The sequence below is a fragment of the Dipodomys merriami genome, unplaced genomic scaffold (genome assembly GCF_024711535.1).
Source record: "Dipodomys merriami isolate MVZ:Mamm:240054 unplaced genomic scaffold, mDipMer1.0.p SCAF_3, whole genome shotgun sequence".
NCBI lineage: Eukaryota > Metazoa > Chordata > Mammalia > Rodentia > Heteromyidae > Dipodomys > Dipodomys merriami.
Window position 1 is genome coordinate 116,614,317 of NW_027204492.1, and position 14,232 is coordinate 116,628,548.

The 14,232-nt window shown below is 39.8% G+C and overlaps 1 protein-coding gene across 5 annotated transcripts in view; it reads left to right on the plus strand.

The window, feature by feature from the left end:
• Mid1 (midline 1) overlaps nt 1-14,232 on the plus strand; it is a 300,223-nt gene that overhangs the window by 232,278 nt on the left and 53,713 nt on the right. For all 5 annotated transcript variants that reach the window (XM_070040904.1, XM_070040907.1, XM_070040903.1 and 2 more), the window contains exon 3: nt 11,155-11,250. In XM_070040904.1, the coding sequence (XP_069897005.1) occupies nt 11,155-11,250 (96 nt within the window). The remainder of the gene's footprint in view (nt 1-11,154; nt 11,251-14,232) is intronic.

Sequence of the window (14,232 nt, forward strand, 5' to 3'; positions counted from 1 at the left end):
AAACAGATGAGTTTGGGCCTCGCTGGCTGCCCCCTCCCCCTTTCAACACCACTTAAACATTTTTTTAGGAAAAAAAACACAACATTTATAAGTAATTGAGAATACACTGGGGTAATTCGCTAAAGCTTTTTTTTTTTCTTCACATTCTGAACATCTGAGTTCTATCTTTGGTTTTATAATAGAAAGCAATTCTGAATGGCTCATGGTGATAGGGGAGGAAAGTTCGGGTGATGGAGTCCCAGGAAACGGGACGGCCTGAGGATGGGACCTGAGGACAGACACTGAGTGAGAGGACTGGGTCGTTTGTCATCATTGGATAACTGCTTAGTCTCCTGCGGGTCCCTGAATACTGGCATATTCTTTTTTTTTTTTTTTGTCGGTCGTGGGGCTTGAACTCTGAGCCTTGGCGCTGTCCCTCAGCTCTTCAGCTCAAGGCGAGTGCTCTACCACTTGAGCTACAGCGCCACTTCCAATCTGGCATATTCTATCACTGCCTTCATAGCAAATGCATAAACCAGTAACCGAGCTAGTGACTGAAAAATGGCACTTTTTAAGAGTGACATTGAATCTTCGATTTTGACTTAGAGCGAAACAATGTATATGCAAACTAAAACACATTTCAGAGAACCAGCAAATAGTTCATCCCTTCAGTTGTGTTTGGTTATCTATATGCAGATGAACTTTTGGGGAGAGTAGCTTGATAATTTTTTTGTAAAACACTGCGAGTCAAATAATTGACTCTCCAGAAATAAAAAACTTAAAAAAAAAACCAGTGGCCACTAATCAAGGAAATAACACTTACCACCTTAGTTTCTATCATTAAAAGATATTTGCATGTTACCTTTTAGGCGACCAGGCTTCTAAATTTCAGGGCAGAAATGTCTGAGTTAGCTGAAGTGAATCTATTCTTTTTTAAATCAGTGATGAGAATGCTTTCCTAAATCTTTGACAATGGGTAAAAATTTTGTTGAAATAATCCAACATCTGTAATATACTGTATTTCTGGTGAAATAATTACTGTCAAAATGAACAGACCAAATTCATATGATCCAAATATTTTTGCAACATATAAAATGAATTGACCACTCAGGAGTTTTCTTTGGGTATTGGGAAAACTTGACTGATCCAACAAAGCACTCCCTTGTATTTTTAAGTTAAAAAAAGTCCTCTTAATTTCTTAACAGCAACGATCTGCTTCCTTGTTGAGGACTGTTTTAGCAATGTTCTAAGACTTCTTACGATAAGTTCACATGAACTCATCCTTCTAATATACGTCAGTCTGTAATTTTACTTATCCCCATACTTATAAACAAGTTGCATGAAAAATATTTTTAGTTTGACTAAATCCTAAAGTTGAAAACTAGCAAAACACACATTACTATTATTATTGTTGTTGTTGTTGTTATTTTGTTTTTTTGTTGTTGGTCATGCTCAAAGCTATCACTCTACCATTTCGAGCCATAGCACCACCATTAGTTTCTTGGTGGTTAATAAGAGTCTCAGGAACTTGCCTGCCTGGGCTCTCTTTGAACTGAGATCCTGAGATCTCAGCCTCTTGTAGCTAGAATTCCAGGTGTGAACCACCAGCACCTGGCTTTACTTTTTGTTCTTGATTAGCAAACCTGTGCTTTCTTTTTTTATCCTGCCAGTCTTGGAGCTTGAACTCAGGGCCTCAGTGGGCAGTGTCCCTGAGACTGTGTTCAAGGCCAGTGCTCTACCACTTGAGCCATAACATCACTTCTGGCCTTTTCTGAGTAGTTAATTGGAGATAAGAATCTCACAGATGTTCCTGCTCAGGCTGGCTTCAAACCACAATCCTCAAATCCCAGCCTTCTCACAAGCTCAGTTTACAGGTGTGAGCCACCAGCACCCAGCTCTGTGCCTTCATTTTGATCAGTCATGTTCAACCTTATCTGCAGATAGAATCTCCTGGGGACCTTCAGAAAATGTCACTTTCTGGACCCATCCCCAAAACAGATTGCAAAGGATCTGTTGGAGACCAACCATCATGTTTTACTGCTCTTCAGTGTGTAACTTGGGAGGGAGGTGTTTACCCAGTGGACAGTCATCATCTCCCTTACCTTCTTAATTTCAAAGCAATTCAAATCATGGTGAGTGGACAAAGGCAGTGTGATGTCTCCTAAAGGCTAAAGGAGCAGATGAGCAGAGGTGGGAACAAAGGAATGAACAGAAGATGCAAGGGATTGAAAGAATTTCAGATTCAAGCTCTCTGATTCCCCAGGCAAGGGTCTGTCTCTGTAGGTTTCTAAAGTCTGCAAAACAATGACATGCTTTCACATTTGATTCTGTAGAATGTCCCAAATGGGGAATTCTCTTACATAACATTGATTTTGTAAATTCCTAACAGACCAGATCTACTTTGAATGCAATGGAATTTTGATCTGCTTTTGAGCCAAAGAGGGTAACCTCCTTTGGCTCTAAAATGCTTTCTTGCACATCCGTGTGGAATATGAATATTGTGAACATAATCTGAGTCCTTCCTGGGAATGCTATAGATTCAACAGCAAAGCAGTCTATGTATTAAGTTATTATTATATTTTTCTATTGTGGGGCTTGAACTCAGGGCCTGAGCACTATCCCTCAGTATTTTCATTCAAGGCTAGTGCTCTACCACTTGAGCCATAGTGCCACTTCTGGTTTGCTGGTGGTTAGTTGGAGATGAGAGTCTGCAGGACTTTCCTGCCCAGGTTGACATCTAACAGTGATCCTCAGATCTCAGCCTCTTGAGTAGCTAGGATTACAGGGGTGAGCCACTGACAACAACTGAATTTTAAGAATGACTTTTTAGCAAGTGATCCAGAAGAAGCAAAAATTGGGAAGATAACCATGGTAGCAGAAACAAATCATAGTTACTGCTGCAAAATTATTAAATCAAAGATTGTTTACTAAACTGGGTGCGAGTGGCTCACTCCTATCATCCTAGCTACTCAGGAGGCTGAGATCTGAGGATCATGGTTCAAAGCCAGCCCAGGCAGGAAAGTCCGTGAGACTCTGAACTCCAGTGAACCACCAGAAAACCGGAAGTGGCGCTGTGGTTTAAGTGGTAGAGCACTGGCCTTGAGCTGAAGAGCTCAGGGACAAGCATTCAAGGCCCATGACTGACCGCCCCCCTCCCCCCCCAAAAAACCAAAAAGATTGTTTACTATTTTTTTTCAAAAATATATTTAATATATTCATTTCAACTGACACAAAATACTTGCAGAATGTGAGGTGCTGGCTTAGGGAAAAGTATGATCTTCTCATAGTCCTGAAAAACAAAAATGTGTTTTCATCCCTCCAAGGCTATGTGAGCATCCACTATGAGTCTACTTTGACATTTAGGTCTGGTTAAAAAAAAATGTGATGTTATCAATTAAAACTCTTAAATAGAAAATCCAGAACATGTTCATTAATGAGTATCTGGCAATGTCACCATCCACTGAAGACAGAAGAAAAGGGGTGCAGTCTGCATTATTTGACCCCCCAATGATGTAGGAAGCACAGCTGTAAATGATCTGCACAGACAATGTGCATGGCATCTGTCAATATCAGGGGTTTTTATAGACAAACTAACCCCTGTTTTAAATATTCCTAAGTACAGTCCCAATTTGAAAGCTTTCACTTAAGCAAAACTAATGAAGTCAAGTACTATGTGCCAGTGTTGCAGGATTTCCTGCACACCATGATCCTTAACTGACAAGTTAGTTGCCTTTCTTGGCAAGCTTTAGCAGCCTGGAGTGCAGCGTTGACAAGGGTGCAGAAGTTGAACATAGACAGTGGTGCAAGAGCAGGAAGACAGCCTGATTAGAAAGTCCAGGCTTTGATGCGTGTGCTATAATCTTAGAAAGTATTTTTCATAGGTCCCACCAATCAAGGTTATTGTCATATTCTTAGGAACATTTGGCATAAATTTTACAAGGGAGACCATTATTTCTAAGTTGGTGAATTTCAAAGATTCATTCAGTATTTAATCCTCAAACTGACAATATTGTGCTAGAGAGGGAGCTCAGTGGGCGAGCACTTGGGTTCAACCCCAGTGCCTTACGAACGGTTACATGCACGCATGCGCACATCCCTGCAGATGCACATCCTTAAGTGTATGTATTAGCTAGTGCTCAGCTCCTTATTATAAGCAGAAAGGGTGGTAGTGAACAAAAAAGGACATTCAGATCTGCAATGCCTGCAAATAGCTAGTTGCCACTGGATTTGCTAAGGTTATAACTAATAACTAAATGACTAGATTTATACAATGGTATTTTTTTACCTCCATGCAAATTTGAAAGTACTTCCTGACCAAAAAATACTTTTCTTTAAAAGTTATTCTCTGTATATTATTGACTACCAGTTAGAAAAATAAACAATGAACTCCTGGCGATGGGATCTATAAATATATGGAACAGATTCTGAGGTGTTAATACAGAAATTTCCAATAAAACCTGACAAGGTAAATATGGTATCACATATCAAAATGACTTAAATTGTAGTCTGTGGAACATTAGACTTAAATTTGAATGCAGATTGTATTTTATTAGGTTTTTTTGAACTTCCCCAGGCAGCCTGTCTTGCCAGGGCATTTGGAAATGGTAACTATCATAACCAATGAAAAAAGGCATTAAGAAATGAAACCAACATACATCACATGTATTTGTCGTCTGTTGTGAGTCAGACCAGAGGATCGCCTCAGACTCCTGCAAGTTAATTAAAACATCTCAAGAGTTTAGCTCCATATAAAGAATTTATGCTTTTATGCAGGTGACATGTGTTAATACAAGGGTGTTTTCATATTAAAGATAGTAATTAAAGTTCCTTAGAAGAAAATACATGGGTTGCGGCACTCGACATGTCTATATCCTCATGGAGTTGGAGTGGTGGTATTAGGTGTCAGGGCTGGGCACACAGTTCCTGAATGTCACTCTGAATATTAGGGAATGAAACAAGCCTGATCTGTGTTTGCCTTGAAAGGTATCCAGACCTAATATTATACTTTAAAGACTTTCTGAAGTATTGACTTCAGAATAAGAGCAAACATTCTTTAAGGCCTGGACAACCCCAAAAGGAATTACTGAAATCTCCTATTTCAGGCATACATTTTAATAGTAGTGTTCAATGACAAGTCATTAATTCCCAGCAACCTGACTCTTAGGTACAGATCTCCAAAGGCTAAAATTAGGAGCATTTGTCTGCTTACCTTGCTATTTCATTGAGTATGGCAGTTTCTAGGACAAAGCTCATCTGTTAACTTGGACTTGCTATTCTCTGCTAGTGTCTATACCCATGCCTGCAGGCTTGTATTGACATTGGTATAAAATCAACTGTCTCACCATGAGTCGTTAAATTATCAAGTCAAATAGATCTCACTACAAAACACATAACAGAAAGGAGGTTGGCTATGTATAGTTCCTTGAAAATGTACTAGAAGCATATAATACATTGAAAAGGAAAATGAATCTCCTTTTTTTGCATAAAGATAAGCAACACAAACTGGGTGCTGGTGGCTCATGCTTGTAATCCTAGCTACTCAGGAGGCTGAGATCTGAGGATCACAGTTCAAAGCCAGCCCGGGCAGGAAAGTCCATGAAACTCTTATCTCAAACTTACTTCCAGAGAAAGGGAAATGGAGCTGTGGCTCAAAGTGGTAGAGCTCTAGCCTTGAGAGAAAAAGCTAAGGGCCAGTGCAGGGGACCTGAGTTCAAGCCCCATGAGAACCAACAACAGCAGAAAAATAAGCAATACATATTTTATAACTTTAATACTCTTCCGATGGAATTGTTTGGATTCCTCTCAGGTGGTGATGGTAGAAGGTCATGTTGAACTCTGTCCAGTAGTTTACTCCCTTATTAAAAACCTTACTGGATTGGTCAGCTTGTTATTTCTAATGAAATAAGTGAAGTAGCCAGCTCCTGGCTTTAAGCAACATTTAAGAATATATGCACACAAGTCTCAACAGAAACTGAAGCCTAGGTAGAAATTCTGACAGTAATCAAGCTCATGAGAATATCAAGCAAATTGGGTTCAGTGTTCCTACCAAACATAATGGGGGGGGGTGTATACTATTCTAACTGTTGGCTATTAAATTGAAAATTGAGATATAGTTTATGAAATGCATAAACATTTTATTTTGGTGATGGTATAAGTGTTAGAAATTAAGCCTTTATCAGTATCAATTCCAAACATGGAAAACAAGTAGTTTATTCTGTCTAACAAGCACTGATTGAACCCACCATGTGGCAGGCTGGCCCTCTCCCAAAGGCTCGAGTACACTGCCCCCTCCAGTCACCTTGGCAGTACCTTGATGCAGCTGAGGCACACAACGCAGAAAGGTTAAGAACTGTGAGGTTCTTAACACTCAATATTTGGCTGCAAGCTGACTGGCACCAGCTTCTGTGTGCCTAACCAAAGTACTCACATTAAGATGTTGATGCTTCCTAATACTGTTCTTTAATTTTCTTCAGATTGCTGTAAGATTTTTCAAACTAAGCTTTCCAGCTGCATGTAAAAGTTCTCTTAGTCTTCCCTTTAAAGAATACTCCTGAGGTCCATATGATTGCATCTATGTCAGGCTTGCATAAGAAAAGTGTGTGTGTGTGTGTGTGTGTGTGTGTGTGTGTGTGTGTGTGTGAGAGAGAGAGAGAGAGAGAGAGAGAGAGAGAGAGAGAGAGAGAGAGAGAGAGCATATAACCCAGAAAAATGTCTGAATTTGGGGTTGCATCTTTTAGATTCAAGTTTGGAAAAGAACAGTTTTGAGCCAATTCTTACTCAAGACTTGTCTTTATAATAAAAGTTTTATTAATGTACAACCCTTCTCACTTATACTTTGTGGTAGCTTTCATGCTGAAACCTCAATAGAATTAAATCATTATGACAAGTTTAAGGCTAATGAAAATGAAAATATTTACTACAGTACTGTGTGTGTGTGTGTGTGTGTGTGTGTGTGTGTGTGTGTGTGTGTGTGTGTGTGTGTGTGTGTGTGTGTGTGTGTGTGTGTGTGTGTGTGTGTGTGTCCCAGTTTGAGGGCTTGAACTCAAGGCCTGGGCACTGTCTTTGAGCTTTTGTGTTCAAGGCTAATGCTCTACCACTTTGAACTACAGCTCCATTTCTGGCTTTTTGAAGGTTAACTGGAGGTGAATCTCACAGACTTTCCTACCTAGACTGGCTTTGAATAATGATCCTCAGATCTCAGCCTCCTGAGTAACTAGGATTACAAGCCTGAGCCACCCGTGTGTCCAGCTCTTTACAGAAAAGAGTGGCTCTTTACAGGAGAAAGAAACATTGCCTATCCTCTTGTAGGCTCCACTGCTGCAATGTCCAATATGGTAGCTACAAGCCGCAGGTAGCTGCACAGGCCTTGAAAGGGACTGGCATACTCTGCGATACCTAAAACACATTCCAAAGACTTAGCAATGTAAAACATCCCCATGGCTATATGCCAGTTATTTGCTGAAACAATTATGTGATTAAAATTAGTTTTACTTGTTAAAATGTAACTATTTAAAATTCAAAATGCGTCTCAAATGGGTTTCTCACATTAAATCTATGGTGACAGCTGGTGTAGAGCATGGAATTTGGAGGCTCTGTGATGTACAGAAAAGAAAGAAGGAAGTATGAGAAACAAACTCTTGTATTTGCAAATATCTACAGCAAGCAAATCTTTTAAAATCCAACTATCCCTCCTAGGAGTAATCAAACAGCATTGCTTGGAATTCCCACAGAAGTAGTCATAGGTGGGATCTCCCTGAGCAGACTCTGATTGAGAATTGGAATTGGGAGGTGATCCAGGAAGCACCTGGAAGGAAGAGGAAATGGAAAGGAAGGAAGAGGAAAGAGGGTGTGTTAATGAGCCCCTTGTCACTTTGGACTCATGTGCTTTCTCCCAGTGGGGCCCTGGGAGAGATTTTTATGGACTGAGGCTCTGAGTGGTTCCAACTAGAAGAAAGTGAGTGAGCTGTGCTCTTTTTCCCACCAATTTCCAGTAGTTTCCATCTGCATAACTTGAGTGTGCCTAGCACCACAGCCTGCTGCCCTGCCAAGGTCTGGGAGCAGCTCTTAGGCAGAATGGCACAGAGGTTTTCAGAAAGTGACCGTCAGCCATATTGGGAATGATACCTTTCAGAGACATTGAATCGGACCCTTCTAATGTCTTGCTCTTAAATCAGACTATTTTAATCTCTTCACATTTATAATTTCAACAAATACCTGTGGTGTTTTTGGTGCATGCGTTCATTTTCTCATCTGGTCTTAATGGTAGCATTGATAGGTGGATCATTATCCTCTCGTTATGAGTGGGAAAAGTGAGCTCAAGTACGTCATTTGTTCAAGAGAGTCTGCCTGGATAGTGGCAGAGGTCTCCTTTCCTCCCTCATCCATGGCCATCCCGCCTGATTCCTTGGATTTCTATCAAGTCTAGCTTGGTAAGAAGATGTGACTCTGTTGATGTTTTCAGGTGACAGTAGAATTGATAGATTTCTGTAAAGATATGAACAGGAATGTAGATACTTCTATCTACTTTAGGGCCCTAAAAATGTTCTCTCTCTGTTATGCAAAGTACCATCAAATCAAGAGATTATGGGGCCTGCAGACCACCACACAGGATGTTAGTGATAGAGTTAAATTGCAGGAAATCCCCAGAGAAGTCCCTGCAGTGGAAGCTTATGGACACATGGCTTTTTGACGACTGGATTTTGTTACCGTTCCATTACCCATGTTCTGTTCAAAAGTGCTGTCAGCCCCTTTGGTACTACTTGAAAACAAGTCTCTCTCCTGGCTTAATTTCCCTGTATTATACTTCTGACCCAGTAATTCTTTGCGGACTTTGGTAACACTTGTACTATTTAAGTTTGAATAACCCCATAGGAATGAGATAGGTCAAAGTGTTTAAATCACAAGCTTAAGTCTACGTATTAGATGATTAAAAACAGATTTTATACATGAGGTATATTGAAGAAAGGGAGGGGGCAGCAAGCAGATGTTTGCAGAATTGAAATGTGTTGGATTGCATTTTTGGGCTCTCTTACTGACTAGCTTTAGAAAAGTCATATCTATGACAATTGAACTGTAAACAGTTACATGATCTATTTCCCTAGAATTTTCCTGCTACAAAGGGTCAGCCAAAAAAGAAAAGTAAAAGGATTCCCTAAGATTAACACACTAAAAGGAGCTGACTAATATACCTTGTAATCATCATAGCTAAATCAAGGATATGGAATAATGAAGAGCCTCAGAATTGTTCATTGGTCTCTGACTATAATGTGATTCTCAGTTGTAGTTCATGTAGTGCAAACATCTTTTGGTGTTTCCATATAGGGGAGGGAGGGTTGTTGGGAAGAGCTTTGAAAGTGAGTCTTTCTGTGGAATTACTAGATGGTCCCTAAGTCAGTCCAACAGGCTCACTGTGTGACTTTGGCTTTAAATGATGAATACTTCCACGTCTCTCTTAAAGTAGCCATATTTGAGATGTGTTGAAGATTTCAAAGACAAACATGGAAGGTTTCTTGTTGGTGTTTCAATCCAGATGACAAAAGCATAAAACGTCCCTCAGAAATGAGAACACCTGAGGTTTAGAAGAAACTAGGTTTTCAAGTGTATGGGGAAGAATGCAGAACCCAGCTTACACATGCGTGGGAAATTCCCCAGGACTAGAAATAAAAGTACGTGCCGAGTGGTGGTGGGGCGGGGGCAGGATCTGGGCAACTCTAAGAAGTTTGGGGCGGTGCCGTGGGGAGCGGGGGCGGGAGTGTACCCTGCTCATTAGCAGTGAGGGCAGAAGCCCTGCGCAACAGAAAGTGAACACTCCTCATGCACGCTCTTGGCTCAAAGGGCAGCTCGCACCTTCCCTGGAATTAAAGCCAGACCAGGAACGCTCATGGAAGGAAACAGACGCATGGAGCCAAGCCATGATCTGTGCCTCAACGGCACACGGTGTCTTGTGGGAATGCCTTCTTTGGGGGAAGGAACTCAAGTCCTGACCTCAGCGCGTACTCCTCACCTGGCTGGGCTAGGTGATCCCCACATCATAGCGTAGGGTACAGAGTTCCTGTCAGATACCAGAAGAATGACTTGACACAGATGAAAGCAGATTCTCAGGAAGCGTTCAGCAAAGATCGGTACATGGAGAACTGCCATTTTTCAAAAACTTAACAATGAGTCGATTGAGTTCACTTGGAATTATGGAGAATAGAATTGTATTTTTGGAACCCTAAAAATAGTTGAATAAGAAAAAGCAGGTGAGTCCAGGTGCCAGTGGCTCACACCTGCGACTCTAGCCACCCGCAAAGCTGTGACTCCTCATTGCATGTGTCTTCCAGTTGCCCGACCATTTCCTTGTGAACAGGGAGTAGAGATTTTTGTTCTGGCTTCCCAAGTATCTTCTCAGAATCAGACACATAGTAAAAGCATAATAACATTCAGTTGTATGGGTGGATAAGTGAAGGAATGAGGGCTAAAAATGGGAAAGAATGTGGATATTGGAATGACTTAATGCAGCACACAAGACTAAAAATAGGATTAAACGTTCATTCAAGGAAATTTCAATTTGATGCCCTATAGGAATAGGAAATAAGTCTATAGTCTTACAAACCTCTGTGATATAAAACAGTGTTAAGGGAATATTATCTTGCATAGGTAGAAAGAGAACAGAATCATGTACACTGAAACAAACTGAGGAAATATATGTGACAAGGATTTCTAATAAATGTTTATGAATGGCCATGTTCTCAGCAGTAGCTAGTCAAGTCAAACTTGTTTCCAACAGATTAACCTCGGCTTAACCATACAAATCGTAAATCCTAAAATTAAATACAGGCTAGAGATACGTTGGGATATCTTTCCTACATTATTGCCATTGTAAGAAAGATATTTCTGATTCAGTTAAAGGGATAAAAAATTGAATCACTTTCTTCATAATTTATAACATAATAATTATTCAGTTAAACCTGCATTCACACAATAAAGAGAAACAAAATGATGAAGTTTGAGTATTTCTAGAAATTTCTTTTACAATGAGACTTTGAAGGTGGCAGTTTCAGTCTATAAATACCTGAAATAGTATCAGGTTATTGACACTTCTGAAAAAACTGCTGATTTTCCTGAGTATGAAAAATTGTGTCTATACTAGAGAAGTGTACATAATAGCATTTTCCCCCTTTTCTTTTTGAACAGCAAAACTTAGAGAGCAACCTCACCAACCTTATCAAGAGGAACACAGAGCTGGAGACCCTTTTGGCTAAACTCATTCAAACCTGTCAGCATGTGGAAGTGAGTATATCTCCAGCTGTATGTGTTTTTATGTCCTCACCATTTCTAAGTGAGAAATTTTTTTCTTCTTAAAATTAGCTCCTCTCCAGAAGCCACGCTTGTTAAGATAGATGAAATGGAGAACTAGAACTCAGAGACTATCTTTCTTTCTTTCTTTCTTTCTTTCTCCTTCCATCCCTCCTCCCCCCATCTTTCTCTCTCTTTTTTTTCCATGATGGCACTGGGCCTGTGTGCTGTCCCTTAGCTTTTTCACTGAAGGCTAATGCCTACCACTTGAGCCACAGCTTGGCTTTCCTGCTTGGGGGGTGGGGGGAAAGGTTAATTGGAGATAAGAGTCTCACAGTCCTTCCTGCCTGGGCTACTTTCCAATTGTAATCCTCAGATCTCTGCCTCCTGAATACTTAGGATTACAGGCATGAGCCATCAGTGCCTAACTTGCAGTTTCTAAATATACTGCCATTCTTACCATTGCAACTATTATTTTGGAAGATAAAATTCAAGCCACTACAGATCCATATCAAATGCTTCTTAGTAGTCATATATATTTCCATGAAATCAACTACCGTTACTGCACTAACAAAACCTGCAATGATTCAACACTGTGCAAGGGAAAATGTCCATTTGAACTTTATTTGAGTGCTTACAAGTTAAACTCCCGAGATATTCCCAGCTGTAGAAGCAAAATATTTTGAACATATAATCAAAATTTCTGACAAGAACTGGTTGCAAGATAGAAATTATAAGTTCTTTTATCATCTAATCAGTAATTATTAGTTTATGATTTTATGTGTGCCCATAGCAGCAGTTGATGCACAATAGAGTAAAATGAATAATAAGTGCACAATGTATTCAACCACCACATACTCACTTGAAGAACAGTGTGGGATCTAGTCAGGTGTGACTCAAGTGGTAGAATCTATCGCATTTTTAAAAATCTGAAGTCCATGTATATTTTGGCATTGGTGGCTCAAAACTGTAATCCTAGTTACTCAGGAAGTTGAGATCTGAGAATTGTGGTTCAAAGCCAGCCTAAACAAGAGAGTCTGTGAGACTTTTTTTTTTTTTGGGGGGGGGGGGGTCCGATCACGGGCCTGAACTCTGGGCCTGGGCACTTTCCCTCAGCTCTTCAGCTCAAGGCTAGCGCTCTACCACTTGAGCCACAGTGCCACTTCCGGCTTTTTTCTTTTTGCTTATGTGGTGCTGGAGAATCGAACCCAGGGCCTCAGGCATGCAAGGCAAGCGCTCTACCACTGAGCAACCTTCCCAGCCCATCTGTGAGACTTTTATCTCCATTTTTTTTTTCTAAAATGGCAGAAATACACTAAGTGGTAGAATACCATCCTTAAGCAAAAGTTAAGGGACAGTGCCCCAGCCCTGAGTTCAAGCCCTCATACTGGCACATATTTTCACTCTGACATTGGGATACAACTTAAAAAAATAATGATGAGTTTAAAGGATCAGACTTTTTTTCATTCTTGTGATACAGACACTAATAAGTGCGACATTTTCCTTTACCCTATGTTAGACAACCATAGACTAGTTAAATGATAGAGGAGTTGTGACTTCAGCCAAGCCTATAGATTTCAGAACTACTGTTTGTAAGCATACTGCAGCTATTGGGATGCCATCTTATTTATTGAATACAAAGTTATTTGCCAAGGATTCATTGCTCAGCGCAATAAAATTTAGCAAAGATGATTTCGGATCCTCTCAGCTTAACAAACTGGTCCACTGTGCAAATGCTAGTTCTTTAAAGGAAGGTTTAAAATAATTAATGTTCATAAAGTTGGTACTGTTCCTTATTTCTGATTGGAAATGTAAAAACTGGTTACTATGAACCCTGTCAGTTGGCAACTTTTCTAAACTCCAGATCAGTTAAGCAATGGTGTCTAAGGAGTAAAAGGAAGGTTGTTCCCCTCCCCCACCTGACCCCTCTACTTCACCTACTCAGCATTGGAGTGCCATGGAGCAGAGTATGGTAAGTGGAGGAGAAAATGACATTCAAGAAAGCAAGAGAGGAAGAAAAGCAAAATGGAGCTGAGACCAAATTAGAACTGCTATGCAGTGAGCTCATAGGTTCAAACCATAGGTCCTGTTTCTTTAAGAACTACAGGATTCTGTAGGTAGAACCATCTTTCATCATGTTGGATGCAGTTGGGAAGGCGAAAACAGCAACTACAGCAACAGTGTGGTGCAGAATTCTTTCTAACCTTGTGCTTAGACTGGATTCACTTGTGGCCATCATCTCCCCGGGGATCAGGTTAAGCCCTGTTGATTAAACAACATGAGAAACACCAGTGAACAAGCATAATGTTTTCATTATTGCAGAGTAACGTGACTATGCATTATATGAATGAGTGGATGAACAAAATAAGAAGATCCGTGTGCTGTATTTTATTTTAATGATGTGATGGCATTTGATATTTAGGATAATAAGAGAGAATTATTTCTCTTTAGTGAAAAAAAATTACCTGTGGTAAATCTTATGCTTTCTGGATTAGGTGATTATTTCATTCGATTTCAGCTGGTTACTTCTTAAAAGCATTAGTGTCTGGTTTCTATTATGGCTGGTAGTGATTTCAGAAAAATGTCTTGTTCCTAAATATAATATTAATATGACTTGTATTTACAAAATTCTAGTCATCCTAGCATAATGTAAAATTGTGATCTATCATGTTCAGTAATTTCAGATAAGAGATAAATTTTAAAAAACTGACAACGGCCAACTATTGTAAGGAATCAGTTACTGTTTTAATGGAGATGCAGGCTTTTAAAATAAAGCTATTCCTGAATCAATTGTGGCAGACTTGTAAATAGACACATATATGCAATTAGACCTTACTATAGACAAGAAGAAAAGAGTATTCATTTATTTTTCTATTGCTTTGTATAAACCCTTGGGAATGCCAACAAATGATGGGTGAGTAAATTTGGAGTGTCATGAATTTATTCATGGTAAATAAAATAGTAGAAAATTTTAAA